The sequence below is a fragment of the Camelina sativa genome, chromosome 2 (assembly GCF_030686135.1).
Source record: "Camelina sativa cultivar CO46 ecotype springtype chromosome 2, ASM3068613v1".
NCBI lineage: Eukaryota > Viridiplantae > Streptophyta > Magnoliopsida > Brassicales > Brassicaceae > Camelina > Camelina sativa.
Genome location: NC_141881.1, coordinates 22,866,637 through 22,894,496, shown reverse-complemented (window position 1 = coordinate 22,894,496; position 27,860 = coordinate 22,866,637). Strand labels below are relative to the sequence as shown.

At 34.5% G+C, this 27,860-nt stretch overlaps 7 protein-coding genes and 1 pseudogene across 12 annotated transcripts in view; 4 read left to right on the top strand and 4 right to left on the bottom strand.

Moving 5' to 3' along the window:
• The window catches only part of LOC147949055 (uncharacterized), an 82,355-nt gene extending 65,861 nt beyond the window's left edge, over positions 1-16,494 (top strand). The window contains exons 3-5 of the mRNA XM_087469857.1: positions 14,959-15,445; positions 15,546-15,645; positions 15,784-16,494. Of these exons, the coding sequence (XP_087325983.1) occupies positions 14,959-15,445; positions 15,546-15,645; positions 15,784-16,494 (1,298 nt within the window). The remainder of the gene's footprint in view (positions 1-14,958; positions 15,446-15,545; positions 15,646-15,783) is intronic.
• On the top strand, positions 295-2,828 carry LOC104728970 (protein RICE SALT SENSITIVE 3). Of its 3 annotated transcripts, none has more exons than XM_010447884.3 (7): positions 295-904; positions 1,010-1,060; positions 1,180-1,331; positions 1,486-1,591; positions 1,704-1,745; positions 1,827-1,883; positions 1,992-2,828. In XM_010447884.3, exons 4-7 carry the CDS (start codon positions 1,490-1,492, stop codon positions 2,601-2,603), a joined length of 813 nt encoding a protein of 270 aa, XP_010446186.1. In that variant the 5' UTR covers positions 295-904; positions 1,010-1,060; positions 1,180-1,331; positions 1,486-1,489; the 3' UTR covers positions 2,604-2,828. The 3 variants fall into 3 exon arrangements, with proteins under 3 accessions (XP_010446186.1, XP_010446192.1, XP_010446180.1); XM_010447890.3 differs by having other exon boundaries at positions 311-904; positions 1,180-1,256; XM_010447878.2 differs by having other exon boundaries at positions 325-904; positions 1,180-1,320.
• LOC104728946 (uncharacterized) lies at positions 2,809-3,394 on the bottom strand. The gene is made up of 2 exons (XM_010447857.3): positions 3,266-3,394; positions 2,809-3,159 (listed from the first exon to the last, which is right to left on the bottom strand). Exons 1-2 carry the CDS (start codon positions 3,362-3,364, stop codon positions 2,878-2,880), a joined length of 381 nt encoding a protein of 126 aa, XP_010446159.1. The 5' UTR covers positions 3,365-3,394; the 3' UTR covers positions 2,809-2,877.
• On the bottom strand, positions 3,307-7,323 carry LOC104728956 (phytosulfokine receptor 2 pseudogene; annotated as a pseudogene). 2 transcript variants are annotated; one of them, XR_015581890.1, is made up of 2 exons: positions 3,638-6,908; positions 3,307-3,482 (listed from the first exon to the last, which is right to left on the bottom strand). The product of XR_015581890.1 is annotated as a phytosulfokine receptor 2 pseudogene, transcript variant X2 (transcript). The 2 variants fall into 2 exon arrangements; XR_015581888.1 differs by lacking the exon at positions 3,307-3,482 and adding an exon at positions 7,185-7,323 and having other exon boundaries at positions 3,528-6,967.
• LOC104728930 (putative transposase-like protein At4g04430) lies at positions 11,638-14,545 on the bottom strand. Of its 2 annotated transcripts, XM_010447845.3 has the most exons (7): positions 13,968-14,545; positions 13,537-13,604; positions 13,238-13,315; positions 13,030-13,156; positions 12,653-12,940; positions 12,355-12,567; positions 11,638-12,053 (listed from the first exon to the last, which is right to left on the bottom strand). In XM_010447845.3, the coding sequence occupies exons 1-7, from the start codon at positions 13,998-14,000 to the stop codon at positions 11,814-11,816; spliced, it is 1,047 nt and encodes a 348-aa protein (XP_010446147.2). In that variant the 5' UTR covers positions 14,001-14,545; the 3' UTR covers positions 11,638-11,813. The 2 variants fall into 2 exon arrangements, with proteins under 2 accessions (XP_010446147.2, XP_010446152.2); XM_010447850.3 differs by lacking the exon at positions 13,537-13,604 and having other exon boundaries at positions 13,968-14,429.
• Positions 16,495-17,470: 976 nt separating the features above from the next.
• Positions 17,471-17,944, top strand: LOC104728922 (uncharacterized). Its single transcript, XM_010447836.3, has one exon. It carries the CDS (start codon positions 17,560-17,562, stop codon positions 17,758-17,760), a length of 201 nt encoding a protein of 66 aa, XP_010446138.1. The 5' UTR covers positions 17,471-17,559; the 3' UTR covers positions 17,761-17,944.
• A 3,118-nt stretch (positions 17,945-21,062) lies between these two features.
• LOC104728913 (uncharacterized) lies at positions 21,063-22,767 on the top strand. Its single transcript, XM_010447831.2, has 2 exons — positions 21,063-21,478; positions 21,557-22,767. Exons 1-2 carry the CDS (start codon positions 21,295-21,297, stop codon positions 22,600-22,602), a joined length of 1,230 nt encoding a protein of 409 aa, XP_010446133.2. The 5' UTR covers positions 21,063-21,294; the 3' UTR covers positions 22,603-22,767.
• A 1,812-nt stretch (positions 22,768-24,579) lies between these two features.
• LOC109124576 (uncharacterized) lies at positions 24,580-27,828 on the bottom strand. The gene is made up of 12 exons (XM_010447824.3): positions 27,503-27,828; positions 27,167-27,231; positions 26,965-27,063; positions 26,702-26,834; positions 26,428-26,487; positions 26,248-26,307; positions 26,037-26,159; positions 25,721-25,792; positions 25,472-25,609; positions 25,225-25,380; positions 25,027-25,131; positions 24,580-24,762 (listed from the first exon to the last, which is right to left on the bottom strand). Exons 1-12 carry the CDS (start codon positions 27,725-27,727, stop codon positions 24,730-24,732), a joined length of 1,269 nt encoding a protein of 422 aa, XP_010446126.2. The 5' UTR covers positions 27,728-27,828; the 3' UTR covers positions 24,580-24,729.
• Between the last annotated feature and the right edge of the window lie 32 nt (positions 27,829-27,860).

Below are 27,860 nucleotides of genomic sequence, written 5' to 3'. Positions count from 1 at the left end.
TAATAATATAGTATTAATTCATACAAGTGTAACTGACTATAATTAAAATAGCATAAAAATATTCGAATCCCAATTTATAAACTATCAAACAACCATGATTTTATTCAAAAAATATTTTAAAAAAAGAAATACTCAGTTGAAGTACTACTAGATTTGTGATAAGAAAAAGGAAAAAAAAACTTAAATGTTAGTAAGAAAAAATAGGTGGACCAAAATAAATATTTATGAATGCAAAATCGATAAGTGGAGATGACATTATGACAATGGTGATAAACCTTAAAAGAAATAATATATATATATATATATATTTATGGATATTCCAACAAATTAAAAATAAATATAATATTATCCCTAAACGGCTAAACCCTAACTTGTCGCCGGGATTTCGATTAACATAATTTCTCTCTGTACACTAAAAAAAAGAAAAGAAGACTCAGAACAAATAAAAAAGAACGAACAGTAGTGAGAGAAACTAAAAGAAAGAGAGAGAGATGATGAGACTCTGTGGTTGACAAACTCTTTTACACAGAGAAAACAAAAGATAACTTATTTTCTTTTTCTTTTCTTTTCTTCTTTTCAGTGGTACTGCTCTCTATACTAGTTTATAATATTTGGCAAAGACAGACTCTGTCTGAAGAAAGCTAAAGACTTGTGATGATTCTTAGCAAAAGAAGCTGTGTCGTCTTTGGAGACTTCTGAAGGGGTTCTTTTTTTTTTCTTAGAAGTGAGAGAGAGAGAGAGAGAGATAAAGAGAGAAAGAGAGAGACATGGTGGGCTCAGGAGTTGGAGGAGGAGATAGAAGCAAAGATGCTGTAGGAATGATGGCACTTCATGAAGCACTTAGAAGCGTCTGTCTTAACTCCGACTGGATTTACTCTGTTTTCTGGACCATTCGTCCCCGACCGTACAATACACATCCCTCTCTCTTTCTCTCTCTATGTTCATCATTTGTTTTCCTACTCTTTCTCTGTTTCTTTACCCCCTTTTTGGTTTCTCTTTTTGATTTCAGGAGGGTCCGTGGTGGTAATGGCTGCAAGATTGGTGATGAAAGTGGCAGCTTGTGAGTCCTCTTGTCTCTTTTTGCTTTTTAAGGACATGAGAGACAGAAACAGAGCAGCTCTGTTTTCAACCCAAGATCTCTTTACTTCTATAACAATTTGTTTTCTTTAATTTAAAAAGGATGTTGATGTGGGAAGATGGTTTCTGCGGAGGAGGAAGAAGTGGAGAAGATCTTTGTGTGGAACCAGACATTGAAGGTGAAGATCTTGTCAGAAAAGCTTTCAGCAAGATGTCCATTCAGTTATATAATTATGGAGAAGGGTGGGTACTGGGTAGGTGTTATATATAAGTAATTATGGACAAAGATAATTAGTTTATATATAAACACACCCTAATAATCACTTTCATAATTAGCTTAAGATATAGTTATTATTATACTATACACACACAAGTTATGATCTTGTTGTTATGTTTATATATCTGCAGATTGATGGGTAAAGTTGCTTCTGATAAATGTCATAAGTGGGTATTCAAAGAACCACCTGAATCTGAACCAAATCTTGCTAATTACTGGCAGAGTTCTTTTGATGCTGTACGTTTCCTCTAATCTTCCACATATCTTTTATTTTTATTTTATGGTTAGATGATGAAATTTATGATTTTGATGGTTACCTTACACTTAAAGTCAAAAAAATTTATTGCAGCTTCCTCCAGAATGGACCGACCAATTCGAATCAGGCATCCAGGTCAATTATCAAACTTCTTCTTTGGTTATTTTTTTTTACTGTTTCTTGATCTTTACCTTAACACTGTTTATATTTGACCAGACAATTGCTGTGATTCAAGCTGGACATGGTCTGTTACAGTTAGGTTCTTGCAAGATTGTGAGTTTTTATTTTCTTTCTCTTATTGTTTCTTACTTTCTTATTAGCTACTTCCTTTTTTAGTTATGTGGTGTGTGATCATGATCAGTCATTGTTTTATTACTTCAGATTCCAGAAGATCTTCATTTTGTGTTAAGGATGAGACAAATGTTTGAATCAATTGGTTACAGATCAGGTTTTTACCTGTCGCAGCTCTTCTCTTCAAACAGAACCGCGACTCCATCTTCTTCCTTGGTTCCAAACCAGTTACCTCAGTCTCAAGCTTTTAACTGGGGATCACACTCTCCATTGTTACCTTCCCCTAGCTTTCAGAACCAACTACCAGCAGCATCAGCTCGATTCGGTTTCCTTCAAGATAGCAATGCACCTCCTCCTCAGATGCTTCCTCCAATGGAAGAACATGAAGACGACATCAAATGGCCTAATGGTTTGTCTCTTTTCAATGCCTTGACTGGCCGTGCAGACGAAGCTAGTAGGCTTTTGTTTAACCAGGAGCAGCAGAACCCGATGAATGTGGAGAACCAGAACGAGTTCTTGAGCCTTGAAGGTCATCATCATCATCCTAACAAGTTTAGAAGAAGCTATACGTTACCAGCAAGAATGGATTCTTCGTCATCATCAACCTCGCTAGATCAGCAACCACCAGTGGAGTTTAGGAACAATAACTCCGGAAGCAACTCAGGTTTGTTCCCTGACGTTATCGAGACGTTCTTGAGATGATTGACAAGTTCAAGATTCAGGGTTAAGGACAGATTAAGAAAAGCTTTGGATGCTAGTTTTTAGCTTATGCTTTTTATATATACATGAACTCTGTTCGTTGTTTCTTCCTTGTTGTTGTTGTTGTTGTTGTTGTTGTTGTTGTTATATGTACCATATTGTCTGATTGTTTTTTCTTTTTATGTCAACAACTCATTAAGCATTTGAAGATACTTTAAAAGCACATTATTGATTTGGCCTTTCTTAAGTCCTAAAATATAGAGTACAGACACATTTTTCAGCTTGAAGATTGATCTTTCCCTTTCACAGTTCCTATCTCACCCACTGTCACATTCTCTTCACTCTCATCTTCGCCGCCTGCAACCGTTGCTGCCTCCTCTGTGGGAGCGTCTCCGCTCTCTTCCTTGGCTAAATCTGTGGCTCGTTTTATCCCTTCTTTTGCAGTATCTGCTGCATAGCTGAGTGAAACATCAGGTGCCTTGGCATCTGTACTTGTCCCCATCGCTTCTTGTCTTGCCTCATTCATACTAGCAGATGAGTCTCCGCCTCCGTTGCTTCCCTGGAGAGAGTGTTCATGCTTTTTCGAGTTAGCTGATTAGATTACAATACAACAATTTCATCAAAAAGAGCAAAAGAGAACACATATTTACGATTCCCTCTCTTACTTGAGCGGTGAAGCAACGAAGAGTGTTGTTATTGTATTGTCTCTGCGAAGCTCTGTAGAAGTTTATCATTCCTCTCTTGCCAATAAACAAAGCCGCCATTTTTTTGTTACAGACATCAGAACACGGCTCTGTTGTTACATTACTTATACTTTACACGGGTACTTCAGGACCAAGTTAGTGTCCAGAGAAGGTACAGGTGGCTTCTCAGGGTGATTGCCTAGTGTCATAATGATTGTGACAAGAGAAAAGTAAGATTCGTGTGTTGAGTCAAAAAAAAAAGTTCATTGCTTTACATGTATACCCCAAGTTTCTTTGGATCAAAACCAGTGATCTACACTATTTCATTACAAAGAAACTAAGAAAGCTCCTTACAAAGGAGTTTTCATTGTTGTTGAACTGACTCCATGGGAAGATCTTCAAGCCAAGCCACAACTTCTTCAATCAACGGTCTTCTTCTAGGTTCATGGTCAATGCATCTGCAAGCAATCTCCAACATCTCCAAAACCGTTTTCTCATTCACATTTTCACGTATTGTTGTATCGATAAGCTCAGCTTCATGCTTTTCGGCCTTCATCTGAAACACCCTAGACACCAAATCTCTGCAGCTTTTCCCTTTACACACTTCCACAGGTCTACGCCCCGTAACAAGCTCCAAAAGCACAACACCAAAACTGTAAACATCTCCTCTACACGTCGCAATCAAAGACTGGCTATACTCAGGTGGAATATAACCCAATGTCCCAACCAAATCAGTCGTCACATGAGTATCGTACGGCCTAAGCAACCTCGCTAGACCGAAATCCGCAAGATGAGCTTCAAACTTCTCATCTAACAGAATGTTACTAGATTTCACGTCCCTGTGTATAACATTAGGTTCACAGACCTTATGCAAGTAAGCAAGCCCACGCGCTGCACCTTGAGCTATCTTCAATCTCACATCCCATTTGAGTGTCATATTCCCATCCACCCGCTCGTGCAACCAATAATCCAAGCTTCCGTTCTCCATAAACGAATAGATAAGCAGCCTATCGTTCCCATGCTTGCAATAGCCTTGAAGAGAGACTAAATTCTTGTGTTCTGCTCGAGACAATGCTTCAACTTCCGCTTGGAACTCACGTTCCATCTGTCCACAGTCACCAGATAGCCTCTTCACCGCTGCTTTCGAGCCATCAGGAAAGTTCGCTTTGTAGACAAGACCAAACCCGCCGCAGCCTATAATGTTAGCCTGACTGAAACTGTTTGTAGATTTCAACAAATCCTCAACACTCAGATCTTTGCATCCGCAGCTATGGAATAGCACAATCTTTGATGGCCCTAGAGCTTTCGGAACACCGCTGATAGTTTCCTCATCAACGTCATTGATTCGATCGTCAGCGTCTTTTCTTGAAATTCTCAGTAGGATAACAGAAAGAAGCAGAGTGATCCCTACGGCAAGACTTATGGTAAGTAAAACAATGCTGCTTCTCCCAAACCTTCTGCCACTGTTATTACTACGTGAAGAACCTTTCGGATTCAACATGTTACTCATCATAACATTGCAAGGAGAATCAATAGTGCGACAAAGTCCTAAGTTTCCTTCAAAGCTCGAGTGTGGGAAGCTGTAGAACTGACCTCCAGATGGAATCGCGCCAGTGAGACGGTTATAAGCAACGCTGAACCTCGACAAGAAAGTGAGACTCTGAAACGACAGAGGAATCGAACCGTAGAGATGATTGTAAGACAAATCAAGAACCTCCAAATTGTCTAGCCGTGAAATGGAGTCAGGTATTGTCCCTGTGAAGTTGTTCCTGCTCAAATCCAGCATGTGAAGCTCTTTCAAACGTCCCAACTCCGGCAAGATCGTCCCGTTGAGGCGGTTATTGTTCAAATAGATAGATGGCGGGAATCTTGAAACTTGGTTATAGGGAAGACCGCTCGAGCTCTTGTTCCGCTTGACATAGAGAGGTATTCCGGAAGAGTCAGTCATCTGAGAAGCCGTGCCGTTTAGATGGATCAGATTCTTGAGCTCGGTTATGGCTACAGGGATTTCTCCGGTTAAAGTGTTGTTTGAGAAGTCTAAGTAGAACAGACTCTCCATCTTACCGATCCAACTAGGGATAGTTCCATAAAACCGATTCCAAGAGAGATCAAGAACTTCGAGCTTCTTGCAATTCAATAGCCAGCTCGGAACCCGGCCCCTAAGACCGCAGTTTCCAAGCGCTAATATAGCGAGGTTGTTGAAACCGGTGACATTGCTTGGTATCTCCTCGCCGATGAAGTTCTTTGAGAGGATAAGAGTGGAGAGATTCCTGCAATGCTGCAACACATTCATTGTCTCAGAGAAATCCACAAAACTGTTGTTGGATAAGGACATGAACAAGAGTGACTTCAGATTCTTGAAGGTGTAGGGGATTTTGCCACTGAACTCGTTTTTCGCCAAACTCAAGATCTTCATCTTGGGACAATGGCCAAGAGAATCTGGAAGAGCTCCGGAGAAATGATTACTGGCGAGATCGAGCACGCAAAGATCGGTAAATACAGTGAAGTTGAGATTGATAGAACCGGATAATGAGTTGTTCCTAAGATCAAGCACTCGCAGTTTTGAGCATTGAGATAAGCTTGGTGGAAACTTGCCTGAGAACTTGTTGGAACTTACGTCGAGGTGTTCCAATCGAGTGAGGTTACCAAAAACATCCGGAATTACACCAGAAAACCGGTTTTCAGAAATCAACAGAGACTTAAGACCAGAGAGATTGCTCAAGTTCTGGCTTAACTCTCCGGATAAGTAGTTTCCAGAGACTGATAGCTGCTCCAACTCCATGATCGAATAAAGAGAGTCTGGAAGTTGGCCAGTCAATCTGTTGCCGTCAACATGGAGCCGCTGAATAGATTTGCTGCAATTGTACAAGCCATCAAGATTCCCCACCAAACGATTCATGGACAAATCAAGAACCTGAATCTCACCAGATGAGCTGCAGAGTTCAGGATGAATCTCACCCTCGAACAAATTGTTGCTTACATTAAGCATCACAAGACCAGGAAACATTCCAACATCCGATAGGTTCCCGCTAAGCGAATTGCAGGAAATGTTCAGCGACTGAATCAGCTTTAAACTGGAAACCGTTCCAGAAACTGACCCTGATAACAGATTATGGCTCAAATCAAGAACTTCAAGCTGCTCTAACTTGGAAATCTCCGAGGGCAACTCGCCTTTGAGCTGATTACGAGAGAGATCAAGTAACCTCAGCGCACTCAACTCTCCTAAAGACCCTGAAATCACACCTTCCAAACGCTTTTCAGAAAGAACCAACTTTGTAACTCGACCAGAAACATCACTCCCCTCACAAAACACACCATCCCATTCACAACAACGTGAATCGTCTAACCAAGATTCAGTAACAGAACCATTCTTCAACGCTCCTGCGAATTCCCGGAGTGCAGATAAGTCACTGGGGTGACATGTCAAGCTCACAGATGAACCAACAAAGAAAGCCAATAGGAGAATGATCACCATGACTAAAAACAAACAGAGAACAAAGAGTCTTCTCTAGTCAACTCAAAAAAGATTACGCCATCTCCAGTAAAATTTTCACCTTTAGACTCAAATAAAGACTACAACTTCCATAAGGTCCACATGCTCATGTCCCAAAAGAATCAAGCTTTCAGAACTTGTAGTTGAAGCAACATTGTGTAAGCAAATTGAAATCAGCAACACGTATCTTCCTGAAATCGAGTCCCAAGAAACAGTATTGAAATCAAAGCAGGAAACTAAAACAGACAACACTCAAAACTTAAAAAGCTCCATAATTAAGTATAAAACTAAAACGCTCACATCCCAAAAACAACCTCGAAAAAAAAATCAAGAATCACATACTACTATTGAAATACTTGTAACTTAAGCAAAACAAAAATAACTCAAGAGGAGTAATAAAGTAATTACCTTTAAAGAAGCAAGCTTAAGCAAACTCACCAATTTTGCCAGCAAAAACCCTTAATTTACCAATTCACAGATAAAGTTAAGAACTTTCGAGTTCACAGCCGCCACTGAAACATCGAGAAGTTTGAATTTTTTTTTCAAGGGGAACGATAATTCCAAAGATTTTGTTTACAAGGGTTTATAATAATGTATTCATTTAGAAGAAAGTGCAGGTCTTTTTCAATCAAGAGACAGAACCAATCTAAAAAAAAGGCAGAGTAGTTGGGATTCAAATTGTCAATGTTTTAACTTTCGAAATCGAATTGATAGAAACAGTGACGAAGACGATAGAGAAGATAGAGAAACTGATGAGAAGAAACGGAAAGAAAAAAAAAAAAAAGTAAAGTTCTTTCGTTTTCTCAAGAACAGTGAGAGAGAGAGACTCAAAAGTCTTGTGCACCTCCTCCTTAACTTAATTTTTATTTTATTTTTGTTCTGTCACATTATTTAATCGTCAATTTAAAATTTTAAAATTTACTAGTGCTATTTAATTTTGTGGACAAATTCCTGCAAAAGTATTAATTGCAGCTCACAAGTTTATATATATTCTAGAAATTATAAAAAACTTAACAGTTTGACCATAATTATTTATTCACATTATATTTAACAAAAAATTAAGAATATGTTTTGTTACAAATGTCTAGATTTATTTATTTATTTGGGGAAAAAATTATTAGTGGGAAACAACAATATTATTTAGTTGAAATAAAGTTGTTAAGTCAAAACTTTTTCCAAAGGCTTTTTATATAGTTTTTTTTTTTTCTTTTTATGTAATTTGTCGCATTAAGAAAACAATGGACAAAGTTTGCTTGTCTTTCTCTATTTTTGTATCACCCACTTCTGTCCTTTTAGCACAAGTGCACAACACACAACATACAAATATATGACATTTAACTAATTTGACAAAGACTAATACTTACTAATTCCGTAAGAATTCGATGATCCAAGTAACTAATATTCATTTTAATCAACAAAAAAAAAATATTGCTAATGGTCATATTGTGTTATCATATATTCATATCCGATATAATCAATGTTCAAGCGTCCGTTTAAGCGTTCGATAGTACTTAAAACTCTATGATTATCAAATTGGTGAAACAAATCGAGTTACAGGTTTTTAAATAATGGAAAATTGACAATTGCACATAGAAGAGAATTAGTGAGTTAGAGATTCATCTATGTGAAACATTTATAAATTTTTAACCGGGGAAAAAAACTCAAAATTGTGAATTTTACTAGTTAAGAAAATTTCCTAAATGCCAAAACATAAAAGTCACCACAAAAACCCACTTTTGTCAAGTAAACATGAATGAGTAGGTAATTTTGTAACCATTAATTTCTATACATTGACCCACAAAATCAATCAATACAAAAACCAACTTTTGTCAAGCAAAACAGAAATGAGTAAATATTTTCTAAACTTATTACATATTTTACCATAAATACATGCATATGCAGACTACACATGTAATTTTGTTTTCACACCATATAGACTTTGATTAATGTCAAGAAAAGAAAAAGAAAAAAAAAGGCATATAGACTTTGATATTTGTATCTCTCGGACCTCTCGTGAAAGTTGTGACGCATCGTGGATACTAGCGGTGCACGTGGCGCGTGGAGAGTGACGTTCCATAGAACCGTGTGGGTTCGGTTTGGACTTTCAGGCGGACGTCACGGGACCGATGCCGTGAAAAATGTGGAACCGTTGAAATCCTCAACAACAACAAAAAAAAGCCAGAACCACGGGTCCCACGTGAAGTTTACATTTTTTCATTAATGGTTTGCTTATTTGTTCTATTTACTGAACTGGATTTGGGGTTAAGCCGGTCCACTAAACCGGGATCAAACCATGGTTATTAGCTGGTTAAGGGAGAGTGAAGAAGTGGGAGCGAGTGTGTGTTCCCATGTGATGTGTGAGCGTTTGTTGAAAAACAATGAATAATGGTTAGGATGAAATCGGAAAGAGACTTTTGACTTTAGTTCCGAATTTGAAGTACGTTACACAAAAGCTTCGTATAAAAAACATGAAGTTACAACAAGTACGGAAATTATGGTAAATACTAAATAGTATTGTGAGTGCGTAATACACGATCGGGTGCACTTGCACAGTTGCACCACAACATTATTAAAAATACTGTTGATTATAGTTTCATTTTCATATGACATATAATATATTAATAATATCAATATGTATTAACTATTAAGTAATGTTTGGGAGCATCGAAGATGGAGTGATGTCTATTGATAATGTATTGTATAGTCAACTGCTCACACACCGCAAATCACGTGAAGTCATCGAATCGTACACCTATCGGCCTCCTACTTTGTTTGGTTTTCAAGTCTTCTCTAAGATCGAACCTCGAATCTATCACACACTTCAATCACTATTTCTTATTAGTCTTTCATTACTAGTGTTATTTAATTGAATCACCTTATTTTGTCGTCCTCTTTATACTATTGTTGCACTTAACTAACCGATCTATCATCTATCTCAAATACCTAAGATAATCTGTTTTTGGCTAGCTTAGTACTAGTACACATAATTTAGGGAGATACAACAATACAATGCATGTTAAATTTTTGTTTGTGAGATTTACGTTATGTTGTAAAAGAAGACAAGGACATATAAGCTATAGACACACATGTGACATACCAAAACCAAAAACAAAAATGACCATTGTGTAGTCTTTTCATTCAACTGACCAAGATATATTGTTGTGTTTAAAATCGGCTGGGTCCTTCTTGGACCATCCAAATTATCCATACCATTGAAGCAACAATACAAAAAACTTTTAAAATGTTGAGTAACCACCATTGAAGCAACAATACAAAAAAACTTTAAAAATGTTAAGTAACCACCATTGATATAACGATCCTTCCACAAACGTTAAAAAACCTAAAGATAAATTTAAAAACTTGAGTTACCAAATGGGGTATATTATTTTGGATCATAAGGATAATTTCTTTGACTTCTTATTTGGATTATTCGGATCAGCGCAGATAAAATCGGATAACCCTACCACGAAAATACTAATCTTGAAAATCTTGAATCTCAGAAAGATAGAGGTGGGAGAATTGGATTTGGTAGCCTGTTATTACATATTATCATATGATAAGATGAATCTGGACATATACTAAGCCCAGCCCATAGAAGTAACCTATAAGGTTATAAGGAAATCCACAATATCTAAAAGGTGTATAAAATGCACTTTTGAGTATAGTATAAGATATTGCAATTATTTAATTCGTGGAATATACTAGAAGTCCCATAAAAGAAAAAAAAATAGATATAAATCAGAGTAGGGCGGCCATCAACTTGGTCTGAAAGTGACAACTTCGTCTGAAAGTGACAACTTCGTCTGAAAGTGACTGAAGTGGAATCCAACTATATGCTATAGTACACAGAGATCCAAAAGTAATATAAGGTGTGATTGGTAACGTATAGAAAGCTGTACAAAAAAGCTTTAAGCTGGAGCTGTAAGCTTTTAGTGAATAGTGCAAAGCTGTAAGAAAAAACTGTATATAAAAGCTGTATGAAAAAGCTGAGAGTAAAGTTTTTGGTAAAGCTTTTGATAAAGTTTTTGTGATTGGTAAATATTAAAACAGTATATTTATAAAGCTTTTAGAAAGTGTTACCAATCACACCCATATAGTCCTTTATCATATTATAAAGATCATATACTAATTTCTCAAAATATTTAATATGCATATTCATAAATATACGAGAAAAAGAACTAACTGTTTTCCCCACATAACATGCATTACATATTGTCATTATGCCACTCATTACCCTCCATTATTCTCTCGTTCCATTATATAAACGATATCGGACTTATTATGTTAGTAGGGAGAGGGATTCACTACAAAGAAAAGTGAATATTGTTATCAATTCAATGGTCATAATATATTAATTTTTGGTCACAAATACTTTATTGTGATGAAAATGAAACGGACTGAAGAAGATCACAATAAAATGGTCACAAATTGGTGTAAGTCACAAAAAAGTCATAAACAGTTGTGACGTTTTTGAAGTAACAATTCGTCACAAGTTGTGACGATAATTGAATAGTCACAAAAAAGTTGCAATTTATGACGGTTAATAGAGTCACAAATATGATACAAAACATGACCAAAAAAATGTCATATATTTGTTACAAATTAGTATTATTTTAAGTCACTACATTGTGACTTTTTGCCACCAAAATACAATCACAAACTAGACACAATTAGTGACTCGATTAGAGACACACAACCGTCACTATTTTTATTTTTATTCTATTTTATTTTTATTTTTTTAATTACCATATTTGTATTTATTTGTGACATTTCACGTTCTTAGATTTTTTTTTAAATATTAAATCAATTCACCATATTTCAACAAATATATAATTTTAGAATAAAACATGAAAACTAAAAATAATATGCAAACAATAATATATAGATAACAAACTAACATCCAAATACAAAGTTGATACATAAACACAACTGAAAGGAAATATAAACCAAGCACAAAGTTAATCCATAAACATAAGAAAATACAAACAAACCATAGTAGTTAGATAAAGGTGGATGGTCTTGGTAGTGGTGTTGGATTTAGACATTTTGACTTGCAAAAGATTCAACAAGTTTCTCCATAGCTTCAAGTCTTTTCTGGATTTGCTGATTTTCTTCAAGGTTTTTTTTCAGATCAGTTTCCATCTCCTGCATCCGATGTGTTATTGTCTCTATTTCTTCACCAGATTGTGGTACACTTGAAGAGGCACCAACAGATGGTAAAAACTCACCAAGTGCTCCAAGTCCAAAGATATGACCATGTTTCGATGATCCAGCAGCCTAGAAATAAAAAATAAATACATAAAGCTATCATACACCAAACCAATACAACACACACAACTCACGACCAAACAATAACATATATGGTGACTAACAAATTTGCTCACGACCAAACACACAACTCACGACCAAACAACTCACGCCCAATACACCACCCAAACCAAACAATAAAACACGACAGTTCCATGGTGACTAACAAATTTGCTCCACCCTAATAACATATATGGCTAAACCTCAATATACTAATCACAAATATATAATCTCAAAAAATCTTAAAGAATATAAGGTTTAGAAATGTTACCTTGATATAAATCTCATTTTTCTCAGCTTTGTCAAGATTTTCAGCTGTCACATTCTCTTCACCAGAAGATTCAAGTTGTTCCAAGCGTTCTTGTACATGCTTTTCATAAGTTTCTGCAACCAATCTTGCTCGTTGATCAACATAGGTTCCGTCAGGCTTTTGATGTGTTTTCTTCATCACAGCAATAAATGAGTAATCTTCATTGTTTGCTTCCTATAAACAAACAATAAAACTAAGTGAACTAATACAAAAATGATCACAAATTTATATGGAAATTGATAGAAAATGTGAACATTACCAAAGCAGCTTGAACTTTGACATACGAACTTGAACCTGCTAGATGAGAATGTGGGCCTAAACCATTGCGATCAGACATTCGGGAAGCACGAGCCTTCTCACTTGTTGCTTCTGCTTTTGCTGTTGCCCAATGTGCCTGCATAATCGTCCAATAATCAGACAAAATCCAATCTGGTTTTTCTCCTCCCTTCTTAGCATGGCTTATCATTCCTTTGAGGCGATATGCAACAAGCTTTTTGAACTCTCGTTCAACTTGATAGTTGATAGAAGCATCCCAGTTAAACTTTTTCTGAGAAAACAGAGTAATCACACATGATGAGTAATACTGTAAATCATTTATGAAATAGCTTAATGAAATATAATAGACAACAGTACTACCATAAACAGTGTAAACCAGGTTCTTTTGTAGAAGGGAGGCACTTTTCTCCAAGAGTACCATGGTCCCTTAAAACAACTTTGAATGACCTTTCGTACACCAGTTGATACTTGGGTGTGGTATTTAAACCTGCTCCATTGAAATACATTACTTTAGTTTGAGTTATAACTATGTGAAAGTAATCAACAGTATGTTGAAATAAATCCATACCATTTAGCTCCATTTAACCGAGATGGATGCAGCACAGGTAAACTTGAACGATCCACAAATGGCTCTTCCATTGTCACACTATAAACACATAAACATTCAAAAGTTATCAACCCCAAATTTTACAAAGTGAAAAATTAAACGACTCTAATCTAAATTAATAGAGATTAACACGTAAGCAAAGACTGTGTAAAACCACAACAACAACGATTACCAAAGATTTGTAAAACTTGGAAGCGAGTAAATATTAGTAATTAAACATCTAGATTAACTTCTAAAAATAAATAAAATTATAGAAATACCTTTCAATGAGATCTGTGAAATGAAAAACAGCCCAATAGGTCTTATAAATGGGAAGTCGCGTAGAGACCTGAGAAGTAGAGGGAGGTGGTTAAATAGTTTTGACGCAGTTTTAGGGGTTTTAAGAGTGGGGGGAATTTCACAAAAAATTAAAGCGCTAATGAAAATTTTAGGTTCTATTAGGAAAAATTAAGGCGCTATTTTGGTATTAAAAACAAAATTTTAAGGATCTAGAAAATTCTAATATGGTTAATTTGTTTTCTCAAGTAACTTGTTAGCATATATCTTTAAGTACAAATATCTAAAAAATTAGAGACAATATTATTCAAACCGGTTAAATTACACCCTAAATAAAACAATCATTAATAAAACAAAAATTAAACATCTGATTCTAATTAATTAATAATAAATTAAAAACGATTACTAAACATACCTTACTCTCTGTAAATTGCTTCTCAAAGATCATTCGCTGTTTTGCATATTCAGGATCGTCCTTGTTTCCTTTCCGGAGATTTCACGTTGCGGGAATTTCGATCTCCTCTTCCTCCACATCAGTCGGACAAACCAACTCCATCGCATCCAGATCTGTCTTTGTCTTCTTCAGCGGCGGAGAAACCAACTCTCTCTGATCTCTAGCCTCGATCAACATACATATTTTTTTTTCCAATTAAGAAGATGAGAAGATTATCTTCTTTTTTTCCCCAGCTATATATATATATATATATATAATCGGATCAAATAATAATGGGTTTGACTAGTGAGGAGGAAGAGGAGATCGATCGCTTCTCTCTCTTTTCTCTGCTCCATAAGCATAAATAAAGAAGAATAAAAGAAGAACAAGACAAGAGAAATAAAAAAAACAACAAGAAGCTGCGTGAAGTAGAACAAGCTCATCTCTTCTCACTTATGCAGCTGCGTGAAGTAGAGGTGTCTCCGTGTCGTCTCTTCTTCTTTTGTGACCTAAACTGTTTCCAACTGGGCCTAAAACAATTCATCTAAAGCCCATTCTGCAACTAGTTTTATTTCGGTCTGCAATTCACTTAAATTGATTTATTCTGTTTTATTCTCTTTGTTTACGAGTCTAAGTGTTCTTTATTAGCATATTATAACACTATAGTTCTTTGTTTGTTTTTTTAATTCTCTTTGTTTACGAGTCTAAGTGTTCTATATTAGCATATTATAACACTGTAGTTCTTTGTTTGTTTTTTTCTTATTATCTTTGTTTACGAGTCTAAGTGTTCTTTATTAGCATATTATAACACTATAGTTCTTTGTGTTTTTTTATCTCTTTGTTTATGAGTCAAGTGGTCTACATCTAAAGCTGTAGGTCCACTAATCTGTTTAATTTTTATGGTTAGAAATTTATTCATCTAACGATCTTTTTTTGTAGGTGCTAGCTTATTTTTTCGAGATATATGCGCAAGAACTATACATGCTGCAAAATAATATTTGTATGGTTCTTTGTAATTTGGAGAAGATATTTCCACCATCCTTTTTCGATGTTATGGAGCATTTGGTGATTCACTTGCCATACGAAGCTAGTCTTGGCGGACCTGTGCAGTTTAGATGGATGTATTGTTTTGAACGATACATGGGCCATCTAAAGAAAAAAGTAAAAAATAAGGCAAAAGTAAAAGGATCGATTGTTGAACAATACATCAACGAAGAAATTTCTATTTTTTGTACTTATTACTTTGAACCACACATAAAGACAAAACATCGAACAGGAGATCGACACTATGATGGAGGTAATCAAGACGATACTCATGAGTTTGATGGAATTCCAGATATATTTTCTCAGGCAGGGAGGGGCAGTGGTAAAGAAATACAGATATGGCTCCAAGATAGAGATTATCATATTGCACGTACATATATTTTGCAGAACTGCGATAAATTAAGATCATTTGAAAGGTACGTAAAAATAATATACACATATGTACTTTAATTTATATATTAGTAGATTGAGTGTCATAAATCATAATTTTTTTTTCATGAATTCATATTTATATAGGTTATTTGATGAGAGCATGATTGCGACTAATCTTGGGATTACTGAAAACAATTTAACCGAGCTTAGAGAAAAAACATATTCAAGCTGGTTACAAAAACATGTAAGTGTTTTTTTAAATAAAATAAAATATGTGCATGTATCTTTGATAAGCTTATATTATACATGATTTTTTTTGTAAGCTTAAAATATGTGCATTTATCGTGGTTGTTGAATATACATCATCTTTTTTTTAAAACAGGTGGAAGATACCTTGAACAATTATTCATATCCAAATTGGTTGCTGAGTCTCGTTCATGGTCCAATGGTTCAAGTTACTAGTTGGCCAATGTATTTTTGTCGTGGATATATGTTTCACACATATGATCATGGGAAAGACAAAAAGAATGCCAATTATGGAGTTTGTGTGAAAGGTGTAACATCTTCCAGCTCAAGTGAAGAAGCTGCTGAGTTTTATGGAGTATTGAAAGAGATTTATGAGCTGCATTATCCAGGACCAGTTGATCTTAAAGTCGTGGTTTTCAAATGTGATTGGTATGATTCAACCATTGGGAAAGGTATACGAAAAAACAAGTCAGGGATCATTGATATTAATGCTAAAAGGCATTATCAAAAGTACAATCCTTTTGTTTTGGCTTCACAAGCAGATCAGGTATGTTATGTTCCATATCCAAGAATGACTCAGCCGAAAAAAGATCAACAATGGGAAGCAGCAATTATGATACAGCCAAGAGGAAAAGTATTGGTCAACCAAAATCTGGATTTCACTGCACTGCAACATGATAAAACTAATTCTGTTGTCCAATCTGATTCATTGCACATTGAGGCACTATTATATCCAGATGGTCAACCAGAAGATCTTGATGATCCAATACTAGAAGAAGAAGTTGGATCAGACGCTGAAGATGGGAATTCTGATATCGAATTAACTACTGACGACGAGTGTGAGTAATAATTTTCAGATTATTTTATGTCATTTGAACTCTTATTGAAAAATTGTATTTTCAGCTCTCTTTTTTCCATTATTAAAACTATTTTATTATTTAATTGGAGTAACAAAAGTGGTAATAACTATGTCACAATTTATGACTAAACACAAAGGTAACTAAAATAGTGACTAATTTTGACTAGGTAGTTACAAAATATTTGTAACTAAAAGTGACGTAAATATAGTCACAAATCCGTAATTATAATTGTGACTAAATATTTTGTAACAAATTCGACACAAATAGTGACAAAAATTAGTTACCTTTAAGTCGGTCACAATATTATAACTAAACAGTGACATATATATGACCGTTTTAAATACGTCACATTTTCGTATCTAAATCGTCATAATATTATGACAGAACAAACAGTCACAATTTTTCCGTCACAATATTCACTTTTTCTTGTAGTGATTAAGCGTAATGAAGAATATGATAGGTTTGAGAAGTTTCTTTACATTTCACTACTCATCATTGTTTAGATGTGTTATACAAAATTGAGTTTATTGATAAACAAACACTTGTGATCTAGTGGTCCACTGGTCCTATATATTAATCTCCCCCAAAACTGAAGTTCGAACTATAACATCGACGATATAGAGTGTGAATACGTGAAAAAACTATTACACAAGTTATTGTTTCGTTGTCTTTATACGTATCAATTGGCCACCGTCAGTACACTGTCATTCCAGCCGAGCTAATAGCTCGTGGTGTCTTTTGTGTATGTGCCGATGTGCGGTTTAAAGAGAAACATGATTGAAATTTTAAAAAATAATTGGTTGGAGAATGACTAAAATTCAATGGAGTGGGACCAAACTGAAAGCATCATTATTAAACGAGAAGAAAAAGACAGGATCGTTAGAGAAATGTCATAAAAAAGCACAGTAATAAGTAAAAAACAAACCCAATCAATTCTCTACTTTCCATTAAAGTTTAGTTTTTAAGTAAGCAATGTGTAATGTGTGAGAGGTTGTGTGTGTGAGAGAGAAAAAGAAGATAAGTGAGAGAGAGAGAAAGAGAGAGAAAGAGAAATGAAGTTCTTGTTCCAGTGTCCATGTTGTTCTTGCTTCTGCTTCATGAAACCAAAGCCGGGCAAACCAAAAGCTGTTGGAGATGTAAAACCAAAGGAAGAGAAGAAGAAAGAGGTGAAGAAAGAGGAGATCAAGAAAGAGGAGAAGAAAGAAGAGAAGAAAGAGGAGAAGAAGGAGACCAAAGTTGAAAAGGCCGAGTGAAAATTCTACATTGAAAAAAATGTAATTAATTATCCCATTTTCATTTTTAATTTCTATGCTATTTGATAATTATGAATGCTCAAGTAATAACATGTAATTCTTATGGTTTAGTAATTTTTGTTTTCTACCTATCATGGTATAGTTCGATCTCTTATATTATATCAATGTGGCTTGTTCGGATCTACTCCTTCTGATCAATATTTTGAAGATTATGTTTACTGTTTCTACGTAATTTACCTACTTAATTTCCATATTGATATTTTGAAGGTTTGCGTTTTATGTGATTTGTATTAGGGTTGTATATGTACCAAATCAAAACGAAATCTAGCTAGTTCATTTTGGTCTTCATTTTTTTTTTTGTCTTTAATAAACAAGAAAATTGACCAAAATATGACTTTAATGGTTTTCTACATCGATAAGTTTTTGGTTTGTTCAATATGGATCGATAAAGTTTTATCATAGCTTAACACGTTAAATACATATGCAACAACTATGGTGTTCGAAAGCGATACATGAATTTGTGTTCCTTTCCTTGTGCAAATACCAAAAGACTCCAATTTTTCTATTTTAGCAGTATAGCAATTACCTTATCACAGACAAGGATGGTCATTCTAGTAGAAGATGTGCTCAATGTGAATCTTTTAGTCCCATCTCAACAAGCTCGACCTTATTGGGCCTCCCCCACCAACTGTGTCTTAAATCTTTCTCTCTCAATCACTGCATACTTTAAGATACATGTTAAAGTAGTGTGTATTTGAACGAAAAGTACGGTAGTGTGTGGTACTGTGGTTACTATTTACCATATATATATTTTCTTTTCATTGGAGTAATATTGATAATAGATTCAAAAAGGGTACAATACACATGAAAACTAAGAGATTAAACTATAAAGAGACACAATGCTCGACCCATAACCCACAACTAGAAAAGAAGAGATTTTTGGATAATACATTGCTAAAACCAAACAAAGCCTTCCAAAATATCGTTGTCTCCCGCACAACAATCTTTGAAGACGGGTTTAAACACTTATGAAAATAACAAGAGAGTGGGACTTGGCTTTATGCATATTTGATGCATCTTTATCTCCGATGAACCGTGAGATAAACGAAAACCGTTTAGACATCTACGTACGTACAGTAATCAAAAGTATCCCTATAGAATAATTTTGCAAACAAGTGAGAAATATTGGAGTAGCTGGGCCTTTGCTATCCAGCTTTACTTGGACTTCAAAGCGAACCGTACATTTTCAAAAGCCTTTGTAATGTAGCTATAGAAGAACAACACCTAGTTGGCTACCTCTATTAGAGAATTCAGAACAAAATTCCGAAATTAGAACCATACTAGACCCAATCACTGCTAAACTAGTAGTCACTAGATTTCATATACATAACTAGAAAAAGTCTGACGTGATGCATGGATAAAATGAACCTAATAAATATTTTTTTAATTATTTTAAAATATATTCAATAATAATTAACATTAATATTGTTATAAAATTTTAAAATTTATATGAGAAGAAAATATGATGTTTGATGAAGAATTTGTCTTGCTTTTTGTAGAGAATTTTGTGGTATCAATATATCATTAGGATTATGGGAGGTTTTCCGATTTTTTTTTTTGTCAAGCATCATGAAAGCTAGTTATGGTTATATTTCAAAGAATAAATATGCCGTAATTTATTTTTCTTTTCTTATCTTTTTGTAAAACATAAATTGTGTCGAATTAATACATTAGAGTGTATTAATATATTGAAAATTTTTATTTTTATTTTTTTCAAACATCATGAGAGTTACATTTTAAAGAATTTATATGCAATAAATAGTGATAATTATTATTATTAAAGAAAAAAATATGATTATTGTTTAATATCTTAAAATTATTTAAGAATAAAACTTTCTTTTGTTTTAAAATTATAAAACAATATTTTATTCTTGAATTACTGAAAATTATTTAAAATTACAATGTTATGGTAATTATATATAATATTGATAAATGATAACAAAAAGTGATATACTTACTTAGAAAATATGATGTTCAATCAAATATAGATTGTATTCCAATTAATACATTAAAGTGTATTAAAATAATGAGTGTTTTTTTTTTCATCAATAATTTTTTGTTTTTCTGGCAAACATTATGGGAGTTACATTTTACAGAATTAATACATATACAATAAATTGTGATTATGATTATAATAAAGGAAAAATAAAATATCATATTGTTTTATATCTTGAAATTATTTTTGATTATGATTCAAACTAAAGGAAAATAAAATATTATATTTTAAAAAATCTTGAAATTATTTAGAAAAATGATTTGATCTTCTGGCACAAAATTGTATACCAAATATTATATTTTTTGTCTATAAATAAATATTATAATATTTTTCTATTTTTATATCTTGAAATTATTTTAAAATAAAACTACCATAACTATAAAATTTCCAAAATCATTATATTAATATTTTATTCTATAATTATTGGCAAATTATTATTTGAAGAATTATAATGTTATGGCAAGTATATAAAATATTGATCAATGAAATATATATATATATATAAAATAATAACTAAAAGGACATTTCTAAAATGTTAAGATTTTTAGAGGATATTTTATTGTGTATATACTTGAGAGGAATGAGTGCCACTTGTGAGCTTTATATATATATATATATTTATTTATTTCTTTAAAAGACATATACTTTAGTTATTTATCTCTACATATTTATAATCAGTGTATATATATATATATTTGAATATACTTTAGTTTTTTTTTTAGTTAGAATCAAATTAAAAGATAATGTAATAATCTTATCATGTTAATTATTTTTATTAAAGTTAAGAAATAAAAGAAAAAATTAATATTTTGGACGATATGCTACACAAAATAAAGAATAAATTGAGTATCTTATAATATATAATATCAAATTATATTTTATCTTAACTATAAATATAAATAATATAATATATGTCATATAAAGTCAATTGAAAAAATACACTAAAAAAATAAAGAAAACCTTAGTTTATTTTATATATATATAAGATGTTTTAAACTGAAACAAAAAAAAAGTAAATGAAATCAAACTAAACATGGAAAAAGAATAAAAAACTATTTTGTCAATATTAATTTTTAACAAATTTGAATATATATTTCAATAAAGAAATAAACTAATTAACAAATTTGAAAATATCCAGCATTCAAATAATTTTTTTTAGCAAGTGAATTAATAGGTGAGTCAATTTCTCACACGTCTTCTCATAAATGCCTTAGATTTTGTTTACAAAAAAACGTTCAAATCCTCTGATTACCTTACCAAAACACATTCTCTTTTATATAAAGAAACAAAGTAACCTGTCACCAATCTCCGTATTCCATTTCTGTAAATTCTCACAGATTTTCTTCGATTCTCCTTAATCTCCTAAACTTATCTATATATATACTCAATACACACCTTTACCTATTCCACAACTCAAACACAAACAGAGACACACATACAAAAAAAAAGCCCTAATTTTTCATCAGATCTCCGAAACCATGTCGGCGATCATGAAAACTCTTTGTTTCTCTTTCATCATCCTCTCTTCTTTTGCAACTCTCTTCTCCATTGCTGATGCAAGGAGGTTCAACGTCGGAGGTAACGGCGTTTGGGACGTGAAGCCTCAAGAAAACTACAATACTTGGGCTGGAAGGAACCGTTTCCAAGTCAATGACACTCTCTGTAAGTTTCTATCCTTTTGCTAGGGTTTTAAAGTTTTGGAGGCCTTTTTTTTTGTGATTGTAACCAATCTTTTTGCAGATTTCAAGTATCCAAAGGGTTTAGATTTGGTTCAAGAAGTGACGAAAGCTGAATATGATGACTGCAACGTCTTTGGCTCTATCAAGAAGTATAAAGATGGTGAAACTGTTGTGACTCTTGATCGTTCTGGTCCTCATTATTTCATAAGTGGTGTTCAGGATCACTGTAAAAAGGGACAGAAGATGGTCGTTGTTGTCCTCGGCATCAGAAACCACCCCAACGTTCCTATTTCTCCGGCGAAACCTCCTTCATCGGCTCAGGCTCCTAAAGCTCATTCCTCTGTTTCACCAGTCGCTCCTGCTCAAGCTCCTAAATCTCATTCCCCTGTTTCTCCCGTTGCTCCTGCGAAACCTCCGTCTATGGTTCAACCTCCGAGATCCTCTGTTTCTCCATCACAACCACCTAAATCTTCTTCCCCTGTTTCTCACTCACCATCGCATGCTCCTAAGTCTCAAACCACCCCATCTCCATCCCCTGTATCTCACTCACCATCGAACGCTCCATCTCACTCCCCGGTGACTCCATCTTCATCCCCTGTATCTCACTCACCATCGAACGCTCCATCTCACTCTCCTGTGACTCCATCTTCAAGCCCTGTCTCTCACTCACCATCGAACGCTCCATCTCACTCCCCAGTGACTCCAACTTCAAGCCCTGTTTCACAATCACCATCGAACGCTCCATCTCACTCCCCTGTGACTCCATCTGCAAGCCCTGTTTCTCAGTCACCATCGAACGCTCCATCTCACTCTGCTGTGACTCCATCTCCAAGCCCTGTTTCTCAGTCACCATCTAACGCTCCGGCGACTCCACCTCCATCACCATCCCCTGTTTCTACCCCATCGCCTGTTCAGTCTCCGGCTTCATCTCCATCTGATCAGTCTACACCTTTGTCGCCTTCACCTTCTGACTCAACATCACCTTCCGCCGATACTATCACCGCCCCGGCGCCAAGTCCAAGGAAAAACTCAGCAAGTGGTGTGGCAGTTACTTCGGTTATGACTACATTATTGACTGCGGCTTTCTCCTTTTTGATGTTCGCTTGAGATTGTGTTTTCGTGTTTTCGCTTTAGATTTTTCTTTTTATTCTATTTCTGAAATTTTATTGTTCTTGTCGCAAACTCTTTCGGTTTTTTTCCTCTTTGTGTCGTATTTTTCACATTATTGGACTATTTTTTTTGGTTATAAATATCATTTCGTTGTTCTAAGCATTATTGGAGTTTGAATGATTTATATGTGCGTTTGACAAAAAAAAAAAAGAATGATTTATATGTGCTTGGTAATTATAATTGACTTGACTTGGAAATTTTAGTACATGACTCATGAGAGAAACACATTAAGTTTTTTTTATAGAAAATTATGGCTGGTCATTTGTAATAAGTTTATCACCCTAATTTGGATGAGAAGAATATTAATTTCTCAATTTGTAATTAGTTTATCACCCTAATTTGGATGAGAAGAATATTAATTTCTCAATTTGTAATTAGTTTATCACCCTAATTTGGATGAGAAGAATATTAATTTCTCAATTTGTAATTAGTTTATCACCCTAATTTGGGTTTACAGCTCATGATTTTGAATGAGAAGAATATTAAGTTCTCATTCAAATATCTTAGATTTAATTGAATATATAGAGTATGTTTTTAATACCATTTTCAATGTTTCACATTCATAACAATCATGGATATATTTGATCTATTGCCTTAATTGCGGGTCAAGATATTAGTTCTTCAATAATATAGAGTATATATTAGTAATGTAAATTATGTTACAATGTCACCTTCAGTCCAGAACAAATGTGTCGTTTCTGCAACGTCCGTCCGTCATTATCTTTTAATTAATTATGGTGACTATAAATAATTTCATAATATCTCGACAACATTATCAACGTTGCATGTCCTTATCGGCTTGTTGCGGGTTTATAAAAAAAATATCACGTTTTAAGGAAAATTCATATCGAATTCAAAGTAACAACGAATATCGAAAAAACACAAATTAGGTCTAACTTTCAATGTTATGTAGCATTCTTATCTTAACGAAGCGAACTTGCGATACTGTGGTCTTGAGGAGGTCTTAAATAGTTCGTCTGTTATCATGATATATCACACTATAGCCACGGATTTGAAGCTTGTTGGAAGGAGTTGATCTATCCATAGAATGATAAGTTTTGAATTTGCTAACTATTAGTTAATGCAGATTCAAACTGCTTATATAATTCAACAGCCTAAATAAATGCTAACTACGCGTATTCTCTCATTTATGGTTTCAAAATAATATACTCGATCGACTATAATGAAAACAAAGTGAAGGATTTGACGGACCATAATGCGAGTTTACACGTACGACTTCTTTGTTGTAATCAAATAAAATACCTACTAAATATTCTTACATGCCGAAAAGCTCCACGTAAAGTGACGGTCAACATCCAATTTCCTTAAAATAAGATAGAAACCAAAAGCTAAAACCTCCCTCTAAACTTCTGATAACAAGAGCTTGATATTAATACTTCTCTATTGAACAAAAAAAAAATATTCCATTTGTCAAAAAAAAAACTAATATGTGTTCTAGTCAGTATAAAAGCCAAACCTCAATTCAAAATAACTTGATATGTTATTTATATTAATATCATAAACCACATGTGACATAGTTCTCTATTTTGGCCTTATTGAGTTGTTATGAACTATGATATATTGATATTGATTAAAATCTGATAATATCTAAACTTTTTTTTTCCACACAAAGACAAAACCAAAAGTTGAATACCATGAATTCATCTCTTTTTTAAAAAATGATTAGAGTAGACAAAACTAGTTTATGTTTTATCCAATAGTGATGTAGATGTATATATAGTTATATAAAAGGGTCCCAAAATAAGTACGATCTTTTAGTAATACCATAACATGTTTAACACGTAACTAGCGAAATGCGACGGAGAGACACGAGGACTTGTATACAGAAAGTGATTGATTGGAGAAAGACGAAAACAAAGTTGAAAGCATGAAAGACACAACGAATCTGCCAAGTGTAAGCAAAAACAATATTTCTCTTTTAAACATTGACAACTGATTTAAGTGTAATTAATAATACACCAAGATTTTTATATCAAAGCATATTTTCAACAAAGAAGCACAAAACTCAATTTATCTAAGATCTGTACCGACACACTGGTCTGGTTAAAAGATCCACCACTTCCTTTGCCGGTTTCCCTGAGTCAAGAAACAGATAAATCAAACTTTAGTCCAAAATGAAGATAGGTTTATGGAGTGGTTTAAACGATTCATAGATCATAACATATGAATTATGACCAGTTATTGAATTTGGTGCATGAAAAAAGTCAACATGTGATCCTAAAGTTATATTTTTTCAGGCAAAGAGCTTCTTGTATGATGATATGATCTTAATTTGGAACCTTATTTAGCGTGTAAGAGAGAATGAAGTTTACTTATTCATGTAACCAATTCAACTGTTACCTTTTGATCTTTCTTCTGTGACTTTAACAAGATAGGTTGCTGAAGAACAGCCGTGTTTGAGTCTTGGACGAAAGGTCTCACTTTCTCCTCCAACATTTCCTCCACCTACAAATCATAGAACATAAAACGGTACACAATTGGAATTCATGAAATGCGATAAGATAACAAATTGTGTCAAAATGGTCCTTGAGTATTAACCTTCTCTTGTCGCCATTTAGCTTCCCACTGTGCATCCAAGATTTTGTCTGCGATCTCTCTTTGAGCATTTAGAAGAACTGTCTTCTCGTACAGTTTTGCGGGGTTTTTGAGATCATCTTCACTCCAAGAGGAAGTATTCAATGGGAGATTCAGTTCCTGCACATGTTCAGTGGTTAGTTCTGATCTATGATGCCTGACCAATAACGAAAACTGTGATGCTAAATCCAAACAGAAGAAGAGAGCTTACACCCCAATTCTGAGGACGCGGAGGTGGACTGAGTTTCGTGACTTCAGCCTCCAGAGATTTCTTAGCCTTGTAATAAGGGACATTTTTCACTATGACGGGGTCTTCCCGAGCACGTACAGGATCAATGGAGACCAAAGCCTGTAAAACCATAAAAACTATATTGTGATTGCTAAACTTCTTCACTTAAAATATCTCAATCTAGTTCCCAGATTTGTGTCAAATCTTTAAACCTCAAAGAACTGATCTTACATCTTGTAAATATTCCCAGCCAGGATTTCGTTTAGCCACCAAGTCCCTAAGTTGATCATATCGCGTAGATTCCTGATTGCAGAAGATAAATAGTCAAACTATCATTGAAGCTTAAATCTTAATTACTAAAAAACTTCAACAGCTGAAGATCTCTCATTGCAGCTTCAAAAACTAACTATCATTTTAGGGTATGCTTGGATTAAGCCTCTAGTAGACCATAACCTTCAAATGAGTGAATGACAGTAAACTCTAAACTAGTAGACTCGTGAATAAGTCATGCCGAAGGAGATCTACGTAAGTAGAAAGAGATATTAACCTCGTATTGCCACCATATTTTCTTCTTGACATCTTCATCATATTCAAATCCACCCACAATCTGAGGCATAGTGATCAACCAGAAATTTGCAATGCTGGGATCTTTCATGCTGTGGACAATGTGCTGGAATAGAAAATAGGACTCATAAGACTGTAAGACATAGTAAACATAGAAAACTATTGGGTCTATAAATCGACTTTGTGATGCTCACCTCGTAGGGATAATCCATTTTCCTCAGCACATTGTAGGCTTTCCATGGAGGTTCCATGATCTGCAAAGTGGATGTCAAATATATTCATCCGTTTCGGTATCTATGAATTAATAGTTCTACGCAAGAACAAGCTGCCTCTCTTTTAAGCTGAGAAGAAGTAATAGTAGACGCAAAACATACATCATCAGCTGAGATCCTGACTTGCAGCTTGTTCTTACACTCAGTACAGCTCATAACACCCTGCAATATCAGTAGATGTTCCGTCAAATCATATATTGATGTAAGTAAAAATGGCCTATTTTGTTCACCTTAACACACATAGAAGCACCTTATCACATTGACATGAAACAAGCAGTACTTGACAATTTGAGAGAAACAAACCAAATCTGTATCAAATATAGCAATGTAAATACATTAACAGTAGCCTAGATCTAGCAGAGGGGACAGAGCTTACTGTTCCATCACAAGTTGGGCAGTCTTTTGAAGGCAATGGTGCACTAATGTGGATGGAGGAGGGAAGATGAACCAACTCAGCTCGATTTTCAACTATGGCATCTGCGACAGAATCAGCTGTTGGTTTCTCTCCACTATAAAAAAGACAGAAAGGAGAAATCTTTTTAAGTTCTTTTATGTATGTTACAATATCACTTGGATAACTAAAGCATTAACATAATGGTTGAAGCGATTATAACTTGGTTTAACAAGAGACAATCCCACCTTCTCAAGTTGTAATCTTTGATTTGGTAATGAACATTCCCTGTTCCTTTGCACATGGTGCACCGTAATGCCTGCCACCCATTACAAGTTTTGCAATCCCTGACCAACATAAAAAAAAATGCTCATTTCACTGGATGAATTTAAACATGTGAACCACAAATTCTCTAACTCATAAGACTAACTTCAAATCTTGAAAGCTGACCTTTGACATATGACTTTTTTTCCCAAATCAAATGCAATGTCATAAGTTCCAAGCGTAGCAACCGCCTGCAATTCATTGGAACTTGAATGATATAAAAGATTCCATATACCACAAAGTAAAACACACATCTTCCAGTTTCCTAAACTGATTCTTATCTAATTCATACTCAAATTAAAGTTCAAAAAACTTTAGCAATCATCCAGAGAGTAATTTTCACGGAAACATCAGATACGAGAAAACCCGGAAAGAAAATGATAAACTCCAAGCTAGAAACTGAGCAAAACCAACAAAAAGTTTCAACCTTTACGACAGCTAAGAACAGAGGAAGCAACTCACGAAAACAGAGAGGTAAGACAGTTTTGAGACGAATTCAGGAATGCCAAAGCCACGAGGTGCAGAGCCAGCGATGTCAAAGGCAAGAGTGAAAGGAGACAAGACAAGCTTGATTGGGAAATCGAGAATGTCTATGACTTGTTGTCCATAAAGAGTAGAGAATTGCTTGAACTGAGCATCAGCGAACTGTACCGCGTTCTGTATTAAACGACCTGGTCCTCTCGACATTGGAGAAGACGAAGAAGAAGATAAGGGAGCTTTTCTCGCTCTCTGGTTTTGGGTTAGACGATCTTAAAGAGGGTTCAAGAGTGGGTTTTTAGTTTTTACACTATTCTTATCTCGAATTGGGATAGACTTATTT

Coding starts and splice junctions, on each gene's coding strand:
- LOC104728930 (XM_010447845.3), bottom strand. CDS start 14,000: ATGATCTTTGAGAAGCAATTTACAGAGAGTAAG. Junction 13,605..13,967: donor AGCAATTTACAGAGAGTAAG/GTATGTTTAGTA, acceptor TCTACTTCTCAG/GTCTCTACGCGACTTCCCAT. Junction 12,054..12,354: donor AAAATGAGATTTATATCAAG/GTAACATTTCTA, acceptor TTTTATTTCTAG/GCTGCTGGATCATCGAAACA.
- LOC109124576 (XM_010447824.3), bottom strand. CDS start 27,727: ATGTCGAGAGGACCAGGTCGTTTAATACAGAACGCGGTACAGTTCGCT. Junction 26,160..26,247: donor AAATGGATTATCCCTACGAG/GTGAGCATCACA, acceptor TTTCTATTCCAG/CACATTGTCCACAGCATGAA. Junction 25,793..26,036: donor AAATATGGTGGCAATACGAG/GTTAATATCTCT, acceptor TTCTGCAATCAG/GAATCTACGCGATATGATCA.
- LOC104728913 (XM_010447831.2), top strand. CDS start 21,295: ATGTCGGCGATCATGAAAACTCTTTGTTTCTCTTTCATCATCCTCTCT. Junction 21,479..21,556: donor CCAAGTCAATGACACTCTCT/GTAAGTTTCTAT, acceptor ATCTTTTTGCAG/ATTTCAAGTATCCAAAGGGT.
- LOC104728946 (XM_010447857.3), bottom strand. CDS start 3,364: ATGGCGGCTTTGTTTATTGGCAAGAGAGGAATGATAAACTTCTACAGA. Junction 3,160..3,265: donor TTCGTTGCTTCACCGCTCAA/GTAAGAGAGGGA, acceptor CACTCTCTCCAG/GGAAGCAACGGAGGCGGAGA.
- LOC104728922 (XM_010447836.3), top strand. CDS start 17,560: ATGAAGTTCTTGTTCCAGTGTCCATGTTGTTCTTGCTTCTGCTTCATG.
- LOC104728970 (XM_010447878.2), top strand. CDS start 768: ATGGTGGGCTCAGGAGTTGGAGGAGGAGATAGAAGCAAAGATGCTGTA. Junction 905..1,009: donor TGGACCATTCGTCCCCGACC/GTACAATACACA, acceptor TTTTGATTTCAG/GAGGGTCCGTGGTGGTAATG. Junction 1,746..1,826: donor AATTCGAATCAGGCATCCAG/GTCAATTATCAA, acceptor ATATTTGACCAG/ACAATTGCTGTGATTCAAGC.